This window comes from Myotis daubentonii, chromosome 7 (assembly GCF_963259705.1).
Source record: "Myotis daubentonii chromosome 7, mMyoDau2.1, whole genome shotgun sequence".
In the NCBI taxonomy this organism is placed as follows: domain Eukaryota; kingdom Metazoa; phylum Chordata; class Mammalia; order Chiroptera; family Vespertilionidae; genus Myotis; species Myotis daubentonii.
In genome coordinates, this window is record NC_081846.1 from 22947240 (window position 1) to 22962510 (window position 15271).

General features: G+C 60.3%; 2 protein-coding genes across 16 annotated transcripts in view; both read left to right on the forward strand.

Annotated features, from left to right (window-relative positions):
* The window catches only part of SPEG (striated muscle enriched protein kinase), a 56259-nt gene extending 45732 nt beyond the window's left edge, over positions 1–10527 (forward strand). For 12 of the 13 annotated variants that reach the window (XM_059703267.1, XM_059703253.1, XM_059703254.1 and 9 more), the window contains 12 exons: positions 137–2126; positions 2371–2502; positions 5160–5276; positions 5419–5586; positions 5701–5823; positions 5997–6164; positions 6296–6911; positions 7370–7609; positions 7691–7914; positions 8738–8813; positions 8994–9143; positions 9476–10527. In XM_059703267.1, coding sequence (XP_059559250.1) covers positions 137–2126; positions 2371–2502; positions 5160–5276; positions 5419–5586; positions 5701–5823; positions 5997–6164; positions 6296–6911; positions 7370–7609; positions 7691–7914; positions 8738–8813; positions 8994–9143; positions 9476–9668 — 4197 coding nt within the window. In that variant the 3' untranslated portion in view covers positions 9669–10527. Of the gene's footprint in view, positions 1–136; positions 2127–2370; positions 2503–5159; positions 5277–5418; positions 5587–5700; positions 5824–5996; positions 6165–6295; positions 6912–7369; positions 7610–7690; positions 7915–8702; positions 8814–8993; positions 9144–9475 lie in introns of those variants that run through there. The other variant, XR_009453758.1, reaches the window with a different exon arrangement.
* Positions 10528–12640: 2113 nt separating this feature from the next.
* On the forward strand, positions 12641–14838 carry SPEGNB (SPEG neighbor). 3 transcript variants are annotated; one of them, XM_059703280.1, is made up of 5 exons: positions 12641–12770; positions 12900–13027; positions 13363–13670; positions 14285–14426; positions 14610–14838. In XM_059703280.1, the coding sequence occupies exons 2-5, from the start codon at positions 12900–12902 to the stop codon at positions 14746–14748; spliced, it is 717 nt and encodes a 238-aa protein (XP_059559263.1). In that variant the 5' UTR covers positions 12641–12770; the 3' UTR covers positions 14749–14838. The 3 variants fall into 3 exon arrangements, with proteins under 3 accessions (XP_059559263.1, XP_059559260.1, XP_059559261.1); XM_059703277.1 differs by having other exon boundaries at positions 14285–14838; XM_059703278.1 differs by lacking the exon at positions 12641–12770 and having other exon boundaries at positions 12848–13027; positions 14285–14838.
* The last annotated feature ends 433 nt before the right edge of the window (positions 14839–15271 follow it).

The window sequence follows — 15271 nt, forward strand, 5'->3', positions numbered from 1 at the left end:
TGGTTTCCCTCCTGCCCCCTGACCCCTGCCCCTCTCTCTGTCTGCCTTGGGCCTTCTCCGGGGGCTGAGGTGAGCCTGAGCAGTTCAATATAGCCCCCAGGGGACTGTAGGTCTGACTCTAGCACTCTTTCTTCAGCGTTCCCAGATCAGCTACAAGTGCCACCTGGTACTGCGCCCCATCCCTGAGCTGCTGCGGGCACCCCCCGAGCGGGTGTGGGTGGCTGTGCCCAGAAGACCACCACCCAGCGGGGGGCTCTCGTCCTCCTCTGACTCTGAAGAGGAGGAGCTGGAGGAGCTACCCTCCGTGCCCCGACCACTGCAGCCCGAGTTTTCGGGCTCTCGAGTGTCCCTCACTGACATTCCCACTGAGGATGAGGCCCTGGGGACCCCAGAGGCTGGGGCTGCCACCCCTATGGAGTGGCAGGAGCAGGGAAGGGCCACCTCTCAGGACCAGCAGGCCCCGAGCCCTCCTGTCATCCCCTCCTCAGGCCAGGAGCCCCCAGCTGGGCCCAGCCCCAAGCGGGGAGAGCTCCGCAGGGGCAGCTCAGCTGAGAGCGCCCTGCCCCTGGCCGGGCCGCGGGAGCCGGGCCGGGGCCTGCAAAAGGCAGCGTCTGTGGAGCTGCCACAGCGCCGGAGCCCCAGCCCGGGGACCGCCCGCCTGACCCGGGGAGGCCTGGGTGAGGGTGAGTATGCCCAGAGGCTTCAGGCCCTGCGCCAGCGGCTGCTTCGGGGAGGCCCCGAGGATGGCAAGGTCAGTGGCCTCAGGGGTCCCTTGCTAGAGAGCCTGGGGGGCCGTGCCCGGGACCCTCGGCTGGCACGGGCTGCCTCCAGCGAAGCAGCACCCCACCACCAGCCTCCACCAGAGACTCGGGGCCTGCAGAAGAGCAGTAGCTTCTCGCAGGGTGAGGCAGAACCCCGGGGCCGGCACCGCCGAGCCGGGGCACCCCTTGAGATCCCTGTGGCCCGACTTGGGGCCCGCAAACTACAGGAGTCTCCCTCCTTGTCTGCCCTCAGCGAGACCCAGCCACCCAGCCCTGTACGGCCCAGTGCCCCGAAAGCCAGTGCCCGCAAACCCAGTGCCCCCAAGTCTTCAGAACCTCCTGCCACCAAACCCAGTGATGCTTCTCAGCCCTTGGCATCCCAGCCAGCCCAAGAGAAGGCCCGGGAGTTCAAGGCAGAACCAGTCCCAGCCCCCAAACCTACACAGCCTCCCGTGGCCCTGCAAACCCCAGCGCCCCCCCTCACACCCTATGCCCAGATCATTCAGTCGTTGCAGCTGGCGGGCCACACGCAAGGCCCTCCCCAGGGCCCGGCCACACCTCCGACGGAGCCCAAGTCCCACCCCGCGGTGTTCGCCAGGGTGGCCTCCCCACCCCCGGGAGCCTCTACCAAGATCGTGCCTGCAGCCTCCGCTCCCCCAGCACCGGACGAGAAAGCCCGGGTCCCCACGGTGCCCCGCAGGCCGGGCAGCAGTCTCAGCAGCAGCATCGAGAACCTCGAGTCAGAGGCCGTGTTCGAGGCCAAGTTCAAGCGCAGCCGTGAGTCGCCCCTGGCACGGGGGCTGCGAATGCTTAGCCGCTCGCGCTCGGAGGAGCGCGGCCCCTTCCGCGGGGCCGAGGAGGACGGCATGTACCGGCCCAGCCCGGCGGGCACGCCGCTGGAGATGGTGCGACGGCCCGAGCGCTCGCGCTCGGTGCAGGACCTCAGGGCGGCCGGGGAGCCGGGCCTGGTCCGCCGCCTCTCGCTGTCGCTGTCCCAGCGGCTGCGGCGCACCCCGCCCGCGCAGCGCCAGGCGGCCTCGGAGGCGCGCGGCGGCGGGGACTGGGAGAGCTCGGAGGGCGGCAGCTCGGCGCGGGGCTCCCCGGTGCTCGCGGTGCGCAGGCGGCTCAGCTCCACGCTGGAGCGGCTGTCCAGTCGGTTGCAGCGCAGCGGCAGCAGCGAGGACTCCGGGGGCGCGTCGGGGAGGAGCACGCCGCTGTTCGGACGGCTACGCAGGGCCACTTCCGAGGGCGAGAGTCTGCGGCGCCTCGGTCTCCCGCACAACCAGCTGGCCGCCCAGGCCGGCGCCACCACACCTTCCGAGGAGTCCCTGGGCTCCGAGGCCAGCGCCACGTCGGGCGGCTCAGGTGAGGAGGGGCAGGGTGCAGGGAGAACGGGTGGACAAGTATGGGTGGGTTGGGGGTGTGGGGCCTGGATGACAGGGGCAGAGTTCAGAAGAGGGTGGCGCTCGCTGGACGAGAGGCTCTGGGAGGAGGAGAGAGCGGGGCACCCGGGGCTGGGTGTTCTCCACTTCCCTGGGCTGAGGGCTGCAGCGGGCGGGAGCTGCCTGGCCCTGGCTGGGCAGGTACTAAGGCGCCTGGGTCTTCACAGCCCCTGGGGAAAGCCGGAGCCGGCTGCGCTGGGGCCTCTCTCGGCTGAGGAAAGACAAGGGCTCGTCACAGCCAAACCTCTCTGCCAGCGTCCAGGAGGATTTGGGTCACCAGTATGTGCCCAGTGAATCAGGTAGGAGGTGCCTGCTGGGTAAGTAGCTGGGTGGGAGATGGGCCGCTCTGAGGAGCCCCAGCAGTGATGCAAGGGACCTGGGATTAGGAAAACAATAACAACAACAATAATAGCAGCATTGTCATTAATTAGCAATGCCCAGTGTCCTATGAAGCACTTTACAAGGGCTGCCTCACTCAACCCTCCCACACTGTTGAACTATTTATTATTTGTGTCATGTCCATATGGCTCAGGTGAGGAAACAGGCTCAGCCATGCTAAGTAGCTGGTGGAAGGCACAGAGCTGGTAGTAAGCACAGCAGCCAGAGTTGGAGTGTATGCCCCTGTGCACCAGACCCCAGAAGTGGCTTCAGGACACCATAGCTTTTCTTTGGCTCGCCTCCTCCCTCATGGGAGAGGGTCCTCGTAACTCCATGTAGTTCTGAAGGTCAGGGGCTCCTACAGCCCCCATACCGATGTGTGTATGCAAAGACACTATTTCTCTCCCAGTCTAGAGGCCCACAATCCGGACTGTGCCCCCAATTCTGCATTTCTCTACAGCCTGAACACCCGCCCCCTGCCCTGCCCCTCCCTGCCCCCTGTCCTGCCCCTCCCTGCCCCCTGCCCTGCCCCTGCAGGGTCTCCAGCACTTTCAGCACCTTCAGGGCTCTTTGCTGGAATGAGGGGAACATGGGATTTGCCCTGGTCTGTTTCTCTGCCTGGTGTCCTGCAAGGAGGCAGGTATTTCCCATCTGGGGTCACCCCGTCCCTCACCTAAAAAGGGGGCATTACTCAAGGACTATACACAAAGGCTCAGGAGGCCAGGTTTCCCCTGCTGGCATGCAGAAAGGAACAGGCCACCAGGGCAGGCTGTGTGCAGGATCTTCAGCAGTCACCAGTCTGTTCTTCCCCAGTTTCCGATAAAACTCCTCCGAACTGGTCCAGCTGTGCCTCCAGTAGGCTTGAGATGACTATGTCTGGCCTTGGCCAGGGGAGCTGGGGCGCCTTCTCCTCGAGGCAGCGGGCATTGGGGGGCTGTAGTACAGAAAGAGGGAGGGAGGCCAGCTGGTGGGGGCAGGGGTGCAGAAGGAGAAGGACTGAGACAGAGAGAGAGAAGCCAGCACAGAGGCCTGGGGACAGCTGATCCCTTCCCACCAGGGGCCTCCCTCCCAAGTCCATTTTGCTTGTGCAGCTGATTTCCTGCTGAGGCAGTGTCCCCTTACCTCATCCTCCCCCCTCCCTGCAGACTAAGGCTGCCCCATGTCCACTTGACCAGCTAGGGCTAGCCTCTGGGGGGGTGGAGGTAGAACTGGCAGAGCTGGGCCAGGATCACCTTTCACCTTGCCTCCTGGCCTCCCTCTCTCGCCCCTACCCAGTACCCTCCCTTTGTCTGATGAAACCATATTCACTTTGTTATTGGAGCCTCAGTGTGGGACCCCTCCTTAGGGAAACGGGTACAGTGGGAAGGGCGGGCATGCTGCTATTCGGACCATGCAGTCCTGCTGAGCATTCCTCTCCTGCCCAGCTCACCCCACCCCCACTCCCTCCTGGTTCTTTAGACAGGCAGCTGGGGCTCCCTGGGGCATCTATCCCTCAGCCTTCTCTGCCCACGTGAGAAAAATCCACCCCCCCACCTCCACCCCCACCCCCGGTGGCCAGGACCAGATTGGAATATTTCTAAAGACATATGCCAGGGAGCAGGAATACAAGTGTTCACAGCACTAAGGAGCCACAGGCGACTGCACCGAGCAGAGACCTTGGCCCATCTGCACCCAGGCCATGACCGGTTCACCAGCCAGCTGTGAAGCCAGCTTTGCCGAAACAGCCTCTTTCTCTGAGGGTCTGTGCCTGGCTCGCTACTGAGCATATTCATGAGCTAATAATCATAACAATAACAAGAGCTTACGCTTATGAGCACTTATGGTTATATCTTAGACACGTGCTAAGCACTGTATATGCTCCTTGTAATTCTCACAACAACCCCATGAGCTTGGTGTTTTTTTCTTTTCCTCAATTTACACAAGACATGGTCCAAGGTCGTGCAGATACTGTCTCTTGCCCCTTCAAAGGCTCTCACCACTCGGCTGACCTGAAGGAGTATTAGAAGTCTAGAACTGAATCCCTGGACCCCAGGGGCAATGAGGGGTGCGGAGGCTGACACACTTTCTGGCTCTGCCCCCTGTTTTGCCATGACTTCAGAGCTTTTGAGACTGCATTTTTGGATTGAATATTGTGTTCAACCCCAGGATTCTCAGCTCAGGTGACCAGCTCCTCTCACTTCCCTGTGGTCCCCCAGAGGGAGTGAGTATTGCCAGCTTAACCATTACGGTTTTTCAATATTTATTTGTTTTTATTTTATTTAACAAGTGTGTATAGAGCACTTGACGCAGTGCCAGGCGCTGCTCTGAGTGATTTGCAAACATATGAATGAGGTCACTACCATGCATCTTCCATAGTCAGCGAAAGGAAAAGATAGCTCTACACACAGCGAGTGCCTGGAGAGAGTGCTGCTCACCCCAAAGAAAATTCTCGAAAGTGTGGCCTGGGGTGGCACTGTTCGCATCTGACTGGGAAGAGAGAAGCTTTTACTCTGCTCTCCACCTCTCACATGTATCCTCTCCTCCCTCAGCCGTGTGAGCTGAGGTCCTTGCAACCCATGGCCATCTGCTCTCCCTGCAGACTTCCCCCCAGTCTTCCACATCAAACTCAAGGACCAGGTGCTGCTGGAGGGAGAGGCAGCTACCCTGCTCTGCCTGCCGGCAGCCTGCCCTGCACCCCGCATCTCCTGGAAGAAAGGTGAGATCACTTCTCCCCAGAGGGGGGCATGGCATGTGATCCCAGTGCCCTGTGAGGCTTGGGGGAGTGGCGGCTGAGGGGTCCCGGAGGACCAAATGTGCTGCCCCACCCAGCAGCCCCTCCTGCTCCTCTCTGTCCGCAGACAAGCAGTCCCTGCGGTCAGAGCCCTCAGTGGTCATCGTGTCCTGCAAAGATGGGCGGCAGCTGCTGAGCATCCCCCGGGCGGGCAAGCGGCACGCGGGGCTCTATGAGTGCTCAGCCACCAATGTCCTGGGCAGTGTCACCAGCTCCTGTACCGTGGCTGTGGCCCGTGAGCCTGGGGCAGGGGCTGGGGGGGAGGCTGTGATGGAGGGGGTTGGGGCAGGGCTAGATGGGCTCTAAGCTGGAGCATCGGGGCTCACTGAGGCTCCCTTTCTCTTGCCAGGTGTCCCAGGGAAGCTAGCCCCTCCCGAGGTACCCCAGACCTACCAAGACACAGCGCTGGTGCTCTGGAAGCCAGGAGACAGCCGGGCACCCTGCACGTACACGCTGGAGCGGCGGGTGGACGGTGAGGGACTGCACAGGCTGGCTGGGGGAAGGGGTGGCAGGTGGAAGGCGAAGAAGCCAGGGGGGCAAGTGTCCTCCCCGGGCAGAGTTCCGCTCCCTAGACTCCTTACAGATAGCACTGGGAGCTTGGGCCACCCCTCTGTGACCTCAGCCCTCCTCCGATGGTGCCCGCAGGGGAGTCTTCCTGGCACCCAGTGAGCTCAGGCATCCTCGACTGTTACTACAATGTGACCCACCTACCAATCGGCGTGACTGTGAGGTTCCGTGTGGCCTGTGCCAACCGTGCAGGACAAGGGCCTTTCAGCAACCCTTCTGAGAAGGTCCTCGTCAGGGGCATGCAAGGTCAGTGCGATGGGGGGGGGGGTGGCCAGATAAAGAAGGGGACCCTAAGCCCAGGATCCACCCCTTTCTCAGAGCACCTCAGTTTTGCGGCTAGGGGCACCATGGTGATGATTTTCCTTGTCTTTCCTCAGATTCCTCAGCTCTGCTACCTGCTGCTCACCGAGACACCCTTGTTACCTCAGGGCCAGCCAGGGCCCCGCCTCCGGACTCTCCTACCTCACTGGCCCCATCCCCGACCACTGCTGCAGCTCCTGGTCCCCCAGGCCCCCAGCCAGCTGCTCTCAGCCCTTCATCTCCCCCAACACCCCCCAGCCAGGCCTTGTCCTCACTCAAGGCTGTGGGTCCACCACCCCAAACCCCCCCACGAAAGCACAGAGGCCTGCAGGCTGCCCGGCAAGCAGAGCCCTCCCCACCCAGTGCCCAGGTCACCCCAAGTAAACCCAAGTCTTCCGTCCCTAACACTGGGACCCCGACCCCAGCCTCCACTCCTCAAGGGGTTAAACCAGCGTCTTCCTCTACTCCCCTGTATATGGTGACGTCCTTTGTGTCTGCACCACCAGCCCCCGAGCCCCCAGCCCCCGAGCCCCCTCCTGAGTCCACCAAAGTAACTGTTCAGACCCTCAGTTCCGCCAAGGAGATGACCAGCTCCCCTGGCGTCAGTCCCCGCAGCTCTCCGGGGCCGGAGGGCACCTCTCTTCGACAGGGCCCCCCTCAGAAACCCTACACCTTCCTGGAGGAGAAGGCCAGGCAAGCAGAGAGGGGAAGGGATGGAGGACAGGGGGGAGTGGGTGGAGCATAGGGGACACAGGAATTCAGAGAAAAAACTGGACTGCCCACCCAGCATGGAGAAGGCGCGGAGATCTGGGCCATCAGCACTATTGAGCTCAAATTTTCTCTGGGCCACATACTGTGCTAAGCTCTGTAGCCATATGATCCCATTTAATCTTCGTCACTTGGAGAGGAAGCCACTGCATTGTTATCATCACCCATTTCACAGATGGGAATACTGAGGTTAGAGAGGTTATGGGATTTGCCTAAGGTACAGAGTCACTGAAGGCAGAACTGGGACTTGAACCCAAATTTCTAAGATTAAACCCCAGAGCCCACACTTGGGTCCCTGCTCGCCAAACCCCAGTCCCCTTAGCCTTCACAATGGTGGTGTCCCCCTCTTTCCTCTAAGCCTGTGGTGTCCCCTTAACACATAGGGGGCGCTTTGGTGTAGTGCGTGCATGCCGGGAGAATGCCACCGGGCGGACGTTTGTGGCCAAGATCGTGCCCTACGCAGCTGAGGGCAAGCGGCGAGTCCTGCAGGAGTATGAAGTGTTGCGAACGCTGCACCACGAGCGGCTCATGTCCCTGCATGAGGCCTACATCACCCCACGTTACCTTGTGCTCATCGCTGAGAGCTGTGGCAACCGGGAGCTCCTCTGTGGGCTCAGTGACAGGTAGCTGGGCATTCTGGGGGAGAGGGAATGGGAGCAGAGGAAGCTGGGCTGAGATACCACCTGTCTTCCCTGGACCTCCAGGTTCCGATATTCAGAGGATGATGTGGCCACCTATGTGGTGCAGCTGCTGCAAGGCCTGGACTACCTCCACGGCCGCCACGTGCTGCACCTGGACATCAAGCCAGACAACCTGCTGCTGGCCTCTGACAACGCCCTCAAGATCGTGGACTTCGGCAGTGCCCAGCCCTACAACCCCCAGGCCCTGCGGCCCCTTGGCCACCGCACGGGCACACTGGAGTTCATGGGTGAGGGCACCACGCCAGCCAGGGTAGGGGGTTGGGGTACTGCCAATGGGACAGCCGCCATAGCTTCCCCCACTGCACCCACATATATGCCATTTATTGGGTGCTTACTGGATGCAAGAAATGAACAAAGCCCTTTCTATGTTTTTTTGTTTCCCCCCCCCCAGTGTATCTTCACAATAGCCCTGGAGATTGGCATAACATTACTTCCACTTTACAGATGAGGAAACAGAGGCAGAGTGAGGCTATTTGTCCCGTATAAGACAGTTTGCAAAGGTGGAGCCAGGATTTGATAAAGCTGAAAAGATAGGAGAACCAATATTAATTTATATAAGTAAGGAAAACCAGCTACCACTTAGCTACCTGCTAAATACTTTATGTTCATTATCTGTACCCTTTAGATTTATTCTGAAAGCCACACTTTACAAATGAGGAAATTGGAGCGCCAGACGGGTTTAATACATTGCCCAGGGTCCTATAGCTAGAAGGGCCAGGCCTGGGATTATAGCCAGCCAGGCCGATTCAAAGGCTCTTCATCTTTGTGCTGGCCACATTCATGGTGAATGGGCACTCCACCTTGGAGCTGACCCGAGGGAGCCAGTGACCCTGGTTCTCAGCAACTCCGCGGTTCTGGTGACCCCACCATTCAGAGCCTGGGCTGATTCCTCAGGTGCCCACAGCTCCCCTGGAGGCCACCCCCACTTCCACCCTGCCTGCTGCTCTGGTCAGACCCACCTTAGGGTGGTGGCCTCAGGGGCCTCCCCAGCCTTTTCCTGCTTCCCTGCCACCAGGAAACTGGTTCAACTTGGCCTCTGTCTCCTGTCAGCTCCTGAGATGGTGAAGGGAGACCCCATCGGCTCCGCCACAGACATCTGGGGTGCAGGGGTGCTCACTTACATCATGTGAGTGCCCCGGACCCACCTTCTGCCCACGGTCTTCCCCCTCCCCAGCACGTGTGTACCCAGGTGCCAGTAGCCCTGTCCCTGAGTGCTGTGCCCCTGAGGACCCCCATACTAATGTCTCCCTGGACCTGTGAGTTGACCCTCTGTTCACATGTCTCAACTGAACTGTCTCCACCACAGGCTCAGTGGACACTCTCCGTTCTATGAGCCAGACCCCCAGGAAACAGAGGCTCGTATTGTGGGGGGCCGCTTTGATGCCTTCCAGTTGTACCCCAACACCTCCCAAAGCGCCACCCTCTTCTTGCGAAAGGTCCTCTCAGTACACCCCTGGTGAGTGGGCCCTACACCTGCCAACCCCCCAGTATTACCTTCTTGGCCTCGGACCGCCCTGGTCTAGCCCATGCCCTGGTCTAACGCCTCCCCTGCCCTCGGTAATACACTGTTGCTACTACTACTACTAAGTGGTTGTCCTACCCACCATTTAAGACCTATGACACAAGCAGAATCACTGTCCCCATTCCAGAGACTGGGAAACTGAGAGTTGCCCAGAGTCACTCACTAGGGGTAAATCCAGGCGTGGGACTCAGATATCTGGGAGGACAGAGCCCAGCCCTGCTCTAGGCTGTCCCTCCAGGCTCACCATTTCTGGCTGGGCCTGGTAGGAGCCGGCCCTCTCTGCAGGACTGCCTGGCCCACCCGTGGCTGCAGGACGCTTACCTGATGAAGCTGCGCCGCCAGACGCTCACCTTCACCACCAACCGGCTCAAGGAGTTCCTGGGTGAGCAGCGGCGGCGCAGGGCTGAGGCCGCCACCCGCCACAAGGTGCTGCTCCGCTCCTACCCAGGCAGCTCCTAGTGGCTCGGACCACAGCCTGGCCCCGGGATTCCACTCGGGGCTCCCGCTGATGCTGCGGGACATTCCAGGGCCCACGCTGACTGGGTGGACTCAGGGCTTCGGACACCACCAGCAGAAAAATCCAGCCGGGCTGTTACCTCATGGACCTGTGGGGACAGAGGCCCCGGTTTCGGGGGCTTCGGCCAATGCCACCAGGCCAGAGCCAGAGCTGGAGACTCACTGGCCAGGCTGGGTGGAGTTGGAAGCAGGAAGAAGGGCAAGAACAGAATGGGGAAGTGCGAGGACGGGGTGGGAGACTCTAGGAAGGTTCTGGGAATGGGAGACAGTGCATCCAGGGGAAAGGAACCCAGGAGGGTGTGAGTGGCTGGAGAGGTGGAAAAGGAAGGAGCCCGGGGTGTCAAGGCCATGGGCTGGGAGTGCCAGTGAAGCAGGGACAGGACGTGGGACAGTGACAGGGTGCCAGAGGCAGCGTGTGAGAGAGGGCAGCAAGATAGGGGAGGGAGAGGAGAGAGGACTCAGGTGGGGATGGGATGGCCAGCTGCCAGCATCCCATTGAGGAATTGTGGAGGGCTGGAGGCAGGAGGCAGTGGTCCCTCAACCCAGTGCTCTCCTGTTGCACTCCAGTGAGTGCAGCTCTGGGCTCGGTGTTGGCCCAAGGATGTCCCCACTGGCCCTCCATGGCCTCTGCCCTTCTTCCCATCCATATTTATTTATTTATTGACTTTTATGACGTTTTCCTTCCACCCAGTCCTAATTGCTCATGTTGTCCTGACCATCCCCCTCCACCCAAGCCATCCAGCTGTCTGTGCAGCTGTCTGTCTGTCTGTCACAAGGGAAATAAAAATAGCAAGCAGCAGGACCTATGTGTGTTCTATGGGGAGAGATGGCTGGGGAGCAAGGTGCTGTGACAGGAGTATTCCAGCCTTCCCTGGGCCAGTGAGAGCCCAGGCATACCAGCCAGCACCTTCAGATGTCCTCCTCCCTCCCTGGCCCTCCTGGCCCCTTACCTCTCCCTTATTCCTAGAGGGAAGAGAGACTTCAGTCTGCTTTTCCCTCTGACATTTCTGGAATCCTGGCGGGACCCTGAATCCCCACCACAACCCTCTAACCACACTCTGGTGGTCCCCACCCTTTCTCACATGTTCCATCATCACACCTTGGAAGACGCCAGGCTCTGAAATGGACCGGCCCACACCCCAATCCTGGCTCAGCCTTCTTTCTGCAATGCTTCCCAGCTCTGGCCCTGGTGCCCCAAGCAGAGGGGGTTTTATCATGACGCGAGCAGGTGGTGTGAAGAGCTGCACAGGAGCCCAGGACAGGCCCACCCCCCATGTTCTCAGTGTCAGACCGCCAATCAGCTGTGAGTTCTCTGGGCAGTGTGTCTGCTGTGATGATGCTACAGATGAGCATTTTCCTAGACCCCAGGGACACCCAGACTGGACCTTCTGATCCCCATGGCAAGCTGCTGTGAAGTCTGCTGGGGGTGAAGGCACCTCGACTCTGGCTGCAGTGCCACAGAATGGTTAGTGGGTTCTAGAACTGAGGTGGGGAGAGAAGGGAGCCAGTTCTCCTGGGGCCCAAAGGGACTGTCCTCCCCGCTTCACCCCTTGAAAACCCTGTTCTTGACAAGGTGACAAGAATAAAGTTGCCACCATGAGCAGAGAGCTGGTGCTGGTGTGTTGCTGATCTAGGTTGAGGGCCCCTTGGCTGGAGCCCAAACAATGTCATCCCAGCCCAGCCTCTCTGGCTTCTCAGGACCTGAGGGAAAAGGCAATACCTATCATCATAAAACAGCAGTTAAAGCAGCTGGAAGGGACCAGAGAGACATCTTTTAGCTCACCTGTCATTTTAGCGATGAAGATATACAGTTTGCCTGTGAGAATCTGTAATCCCCTACTCACTGCAAGTGTTTTCATATAAAAATGAGGTGCCTGAACTCATATCTTGATAAATGGTAAAATTCCTCTCCCGTCCCCCTTCTGATCTTGAACTCCCTTCCCATCTCCATTGGAAATGGCATATGAACTGCTTGTTCCAAACCCGGAGGAGCAAAGGTAATTTATATCAGCAGAGCGGTGTCAAAATTGCTCTGATCAAAAGGTGACAGTGCTCCATACCCGGGTGGGCAGTTGCCGTAAATGGAAGCAATGCTCTGCCTGGCAGGCTGGACACCAGGCATGTCCCATCACCTCTGGTGCCCCTATACATCAGCTTTGCCCCATAATGGGCCTGGGCCCACCCAAAGTTGCTGAGTCAGTATTAGTGCCAATCTCCAGGGACAGTGCAGCCCATACCATATCACATGGAGGAGAGTGCGTGGAGATGGGGGTGGCAGGAAGGGATGCTGTTCTTAAACATCTTTACGGTCCTCTCTAGGTTTATCTCAGTTTACCGCCAGGGGGCACAGTGCGGGAATGACAACCCTAGACTCTGGGGTGGGGGTGGGGGTGAGGCGCTTTCGGATTGGTCCGGACAGCCACGTGGCCCTCTCATAATTGGCTGGATGGACAGTTAAGTCCGCCACTTCTCTGGCTTCATTCAAGAAACCCTCCACCGCCACCTCCCCCCTCCCGCCCCCCCGCCAACACTTGCACCCCTTAACTTACAGTATCTCAGGAAGGGAACATTGTCCCATTGTCCAGGGACCGACTGAATGTAAAGTTGCCGCCCACAAGGAGTTGAATCTCCTGTCGGCGTGGAGCCCGCCTGGTCCTCCCCGGAGTGGGATGGTACCCCTTGCCTTGGAAGGAGATGGGGCCTTGTCCAGCTGTCCAGCTGTCCAGGCGCTGACGCCCGGTGCACCCCAGAGCCGCTCGAGTTTCCCCCCACCCCACCCCCCTAGCCCTATTCTAGCGACTGAGCCAGCATCGCAGGCATCCTCGGGCTAAATAAGGAGCCTGCTTGGGTCAAGGGGCGGGAGCTGGGGTCCCGGGGGGCTTGGGGCAACCACGCCAAACAAGGCAAGGAGGGGAGCGATGTATAAAACCAGGGCCCAGGGCTGAGCACCTGCCCGCGCCCCTACTGTGCCATCGGAAGGGCTTCGCACCGCCTGCTGCCCACCTAGTTCACTCAGGTCCCGAAGTCGACGCCCCCACCCCCACGGTGAGTCCGATCCTCAGACCAGCTCTAGCCACTTCCATCCCGGGGACGTTTTTGAATCCAAAGGGCAAAGGCTGAAGGTCGCAGTCTCTGTGTCAGCCTAGACCCCCGTGTTTGTTTTCCGCTGCCCAGATGTCCAAAGCAGCTCCTGCCAAAAAGCCGGCGGCTACGGCCCCGCCTCCGGGATGTAGCCTGGACATCAACGACCCCCAGGTCCAGAAAGCGGCCATTCGTATCCAGGCCTCTTACCGGGGCCACAGGTGAGGGGTAGCCCTAGCGCCTCTGAGGGAAGGGAACGGAAACTGCAGAGTCCGCATTCCGCATTGGGGAAGGGCGGTCCTGAGCACAGGGCCAGGGACTGCCAAGGCCACTGGGTTTAGGGGAGAGCAGTTGCTGAGGTGTGGCAGGAGGCCGACAAGAGCAGGTCATTTCATCGGGGTAATGATTCAGGAGCGGCCCCTCCCCCGCACCTCCCTGTGCTTACGGGTCTAGTCGCCCGAGGGGGCGGGCAGGGGACTGTGTGCGGGCGGACAGGGCTGCGGGAGGGTGCGAACGGTGTCTGGGAGCTCTGGGCCCTGCCCCTGCCCGCGAGCAGGTCCCGGAAGGAGCTGCGGGAGACCGGGCCGCCGCGCGTGCTGGAACCGCTGAAGGACGTGGTGCTGATCGAGGGCAGCGCGGCCAAGCTGACTTGCCGCATTTCGGCGTTCCCGGACCCATTCATCCGCTGGAGCAAGGACGGCAAGGAGCTGCGCGACGGGCCCAAGTATCGCTACATCTTCGAGGACCCTGACGTAGTCGCGTTGGTGGTGCGCGATGGCGAGCTGGCGGACCTCGGCCAGTACAGCATCAACGTAACCAACCCCTTCGGCCAGTGCTCCGACTCGGCGCGCATCCTCGTGGAAGGTGCGCACGCCCCGCGTGCAATGCCGCGGAGCAGAGCAGCATCGCCGTCTGCAGCCGGGTTCAGCCGCGCGTTTATCCTCGGGCCTAGCTGAGTCCGGGTGGGGATGTGGCCAGCCCAGCCCCTGGCACAGCCTGAGGCACAGAGTAGGGCGCAGAGCCGCACGGCCTGTGTAGTCTTTTCTACCTCGGGATCCCATCCCACCCAGCCTAACAAGTCCGGTATGGGTTTCAACCACTGGACTTCAGGCGCCAAGGGCACCGCGATCCAGGGGCAGAGCTAGGGAGAGAGAGCCCTGATCTTCTGGCTCCCAACCCAGGGCAATCTCCACTATCCAGAGCTGTCTCCAAGGCACCCCGAGAGGTGTGAGCATTCCTGGGCTTTCACCCATAGTATCTCTTCTCATCCTCCATTCAACCCTACGACGTAGGAGGGACAGGGATTCATCTCGTTCAACAGCTGAGTTGCTGAAGCCCCGAGAGGCTAAAGGCGTGCCCAAGGTCACGCTGAGAGTTCAAATCCATCTCGTATTTAGGGCCGGGTAATAGTTGGGAGGGTGATGTCCCGCCTCACCTTTAGGTCCCTCACTGGGTCGCATTCCTTTCCCTTTCTCTAGTCCCGGCGAAAATTCAAAAGGGACCGGATAACACCAAGGCGCGCAAAGGCGCCACGGTGACGCTGACTGCGGCGATCATGGGCGAGCCTGCGCCCAACGTGGGCTGGACCAAGGACGGCAAGGACATCGAGGAGGATGACAGGCGAGGGCGGGGAGCGGCTGCAAAGGCAGGGCCTGGCGCTGGAGCCTGGGCCGGATGGGGCCCAGAAAACCCGCGGGAGTGGGACGAGGGGGGGGAACCGGGAGGCAAAGAACAGCGCTGGCTAAGAAGCCGGGCCCGGGAAGCCCGTAAACTGACACGCGGCCCCGCCCCCTCCCCCCGCAGGGTTTACTTCGAGATCGGCAGCACCAACACAACGCTGACCATCCGCCGGGCCACCCCCCAGGACAGCGGCAAGTACGAGGTGTACGTGGAGAACAGCCTGGGCATGGACCAGAGCTTCGCTCGCGTGGACGTGGCCTGAAAGGGACTCTCGGAACTTTCGCTCTGTCTCCACGCCTTGGGGTGGGTGGGACTAACAACCCCCTTCTTCTTGCTTAATAAAGCTGCTCTCTCGGACCCTCCGCGTCTGTTCTCTTCTTATGAGTCGCCATTTCCACTCCCCGGTACCCACACACCGAAGTCACAGTGTTGGGGGCAGAGGGAAGTTTGGAGAGTGCCTAGTCCAGTGCCTGTATTCACAGACAGTAAATCTGAGCGAGATCGGCTTCTCTCACGGTGGGAAGCTGCTTCACTGCCCAGCAGGAGGGCAGAGGCGTCTACGACTCCTTTTCTTTTGTAACCTTCAAGCCTCACCCTTTCGTGGGGGATTTGCGCGCTGCCCACGTCCGTTTCAAGGGTGACCACACCCCACTCTCCTCTGCAGGCTCGCTTCCCCTGTGACCTACTTTCTCTACTTGAACTACTACCCCCGGGCCCATTCCCAGACGGCTCGCGATCCTAATCCAGGCTCCCGCCTCCGCTTCTCATTTCGACCCTCCCCTTCA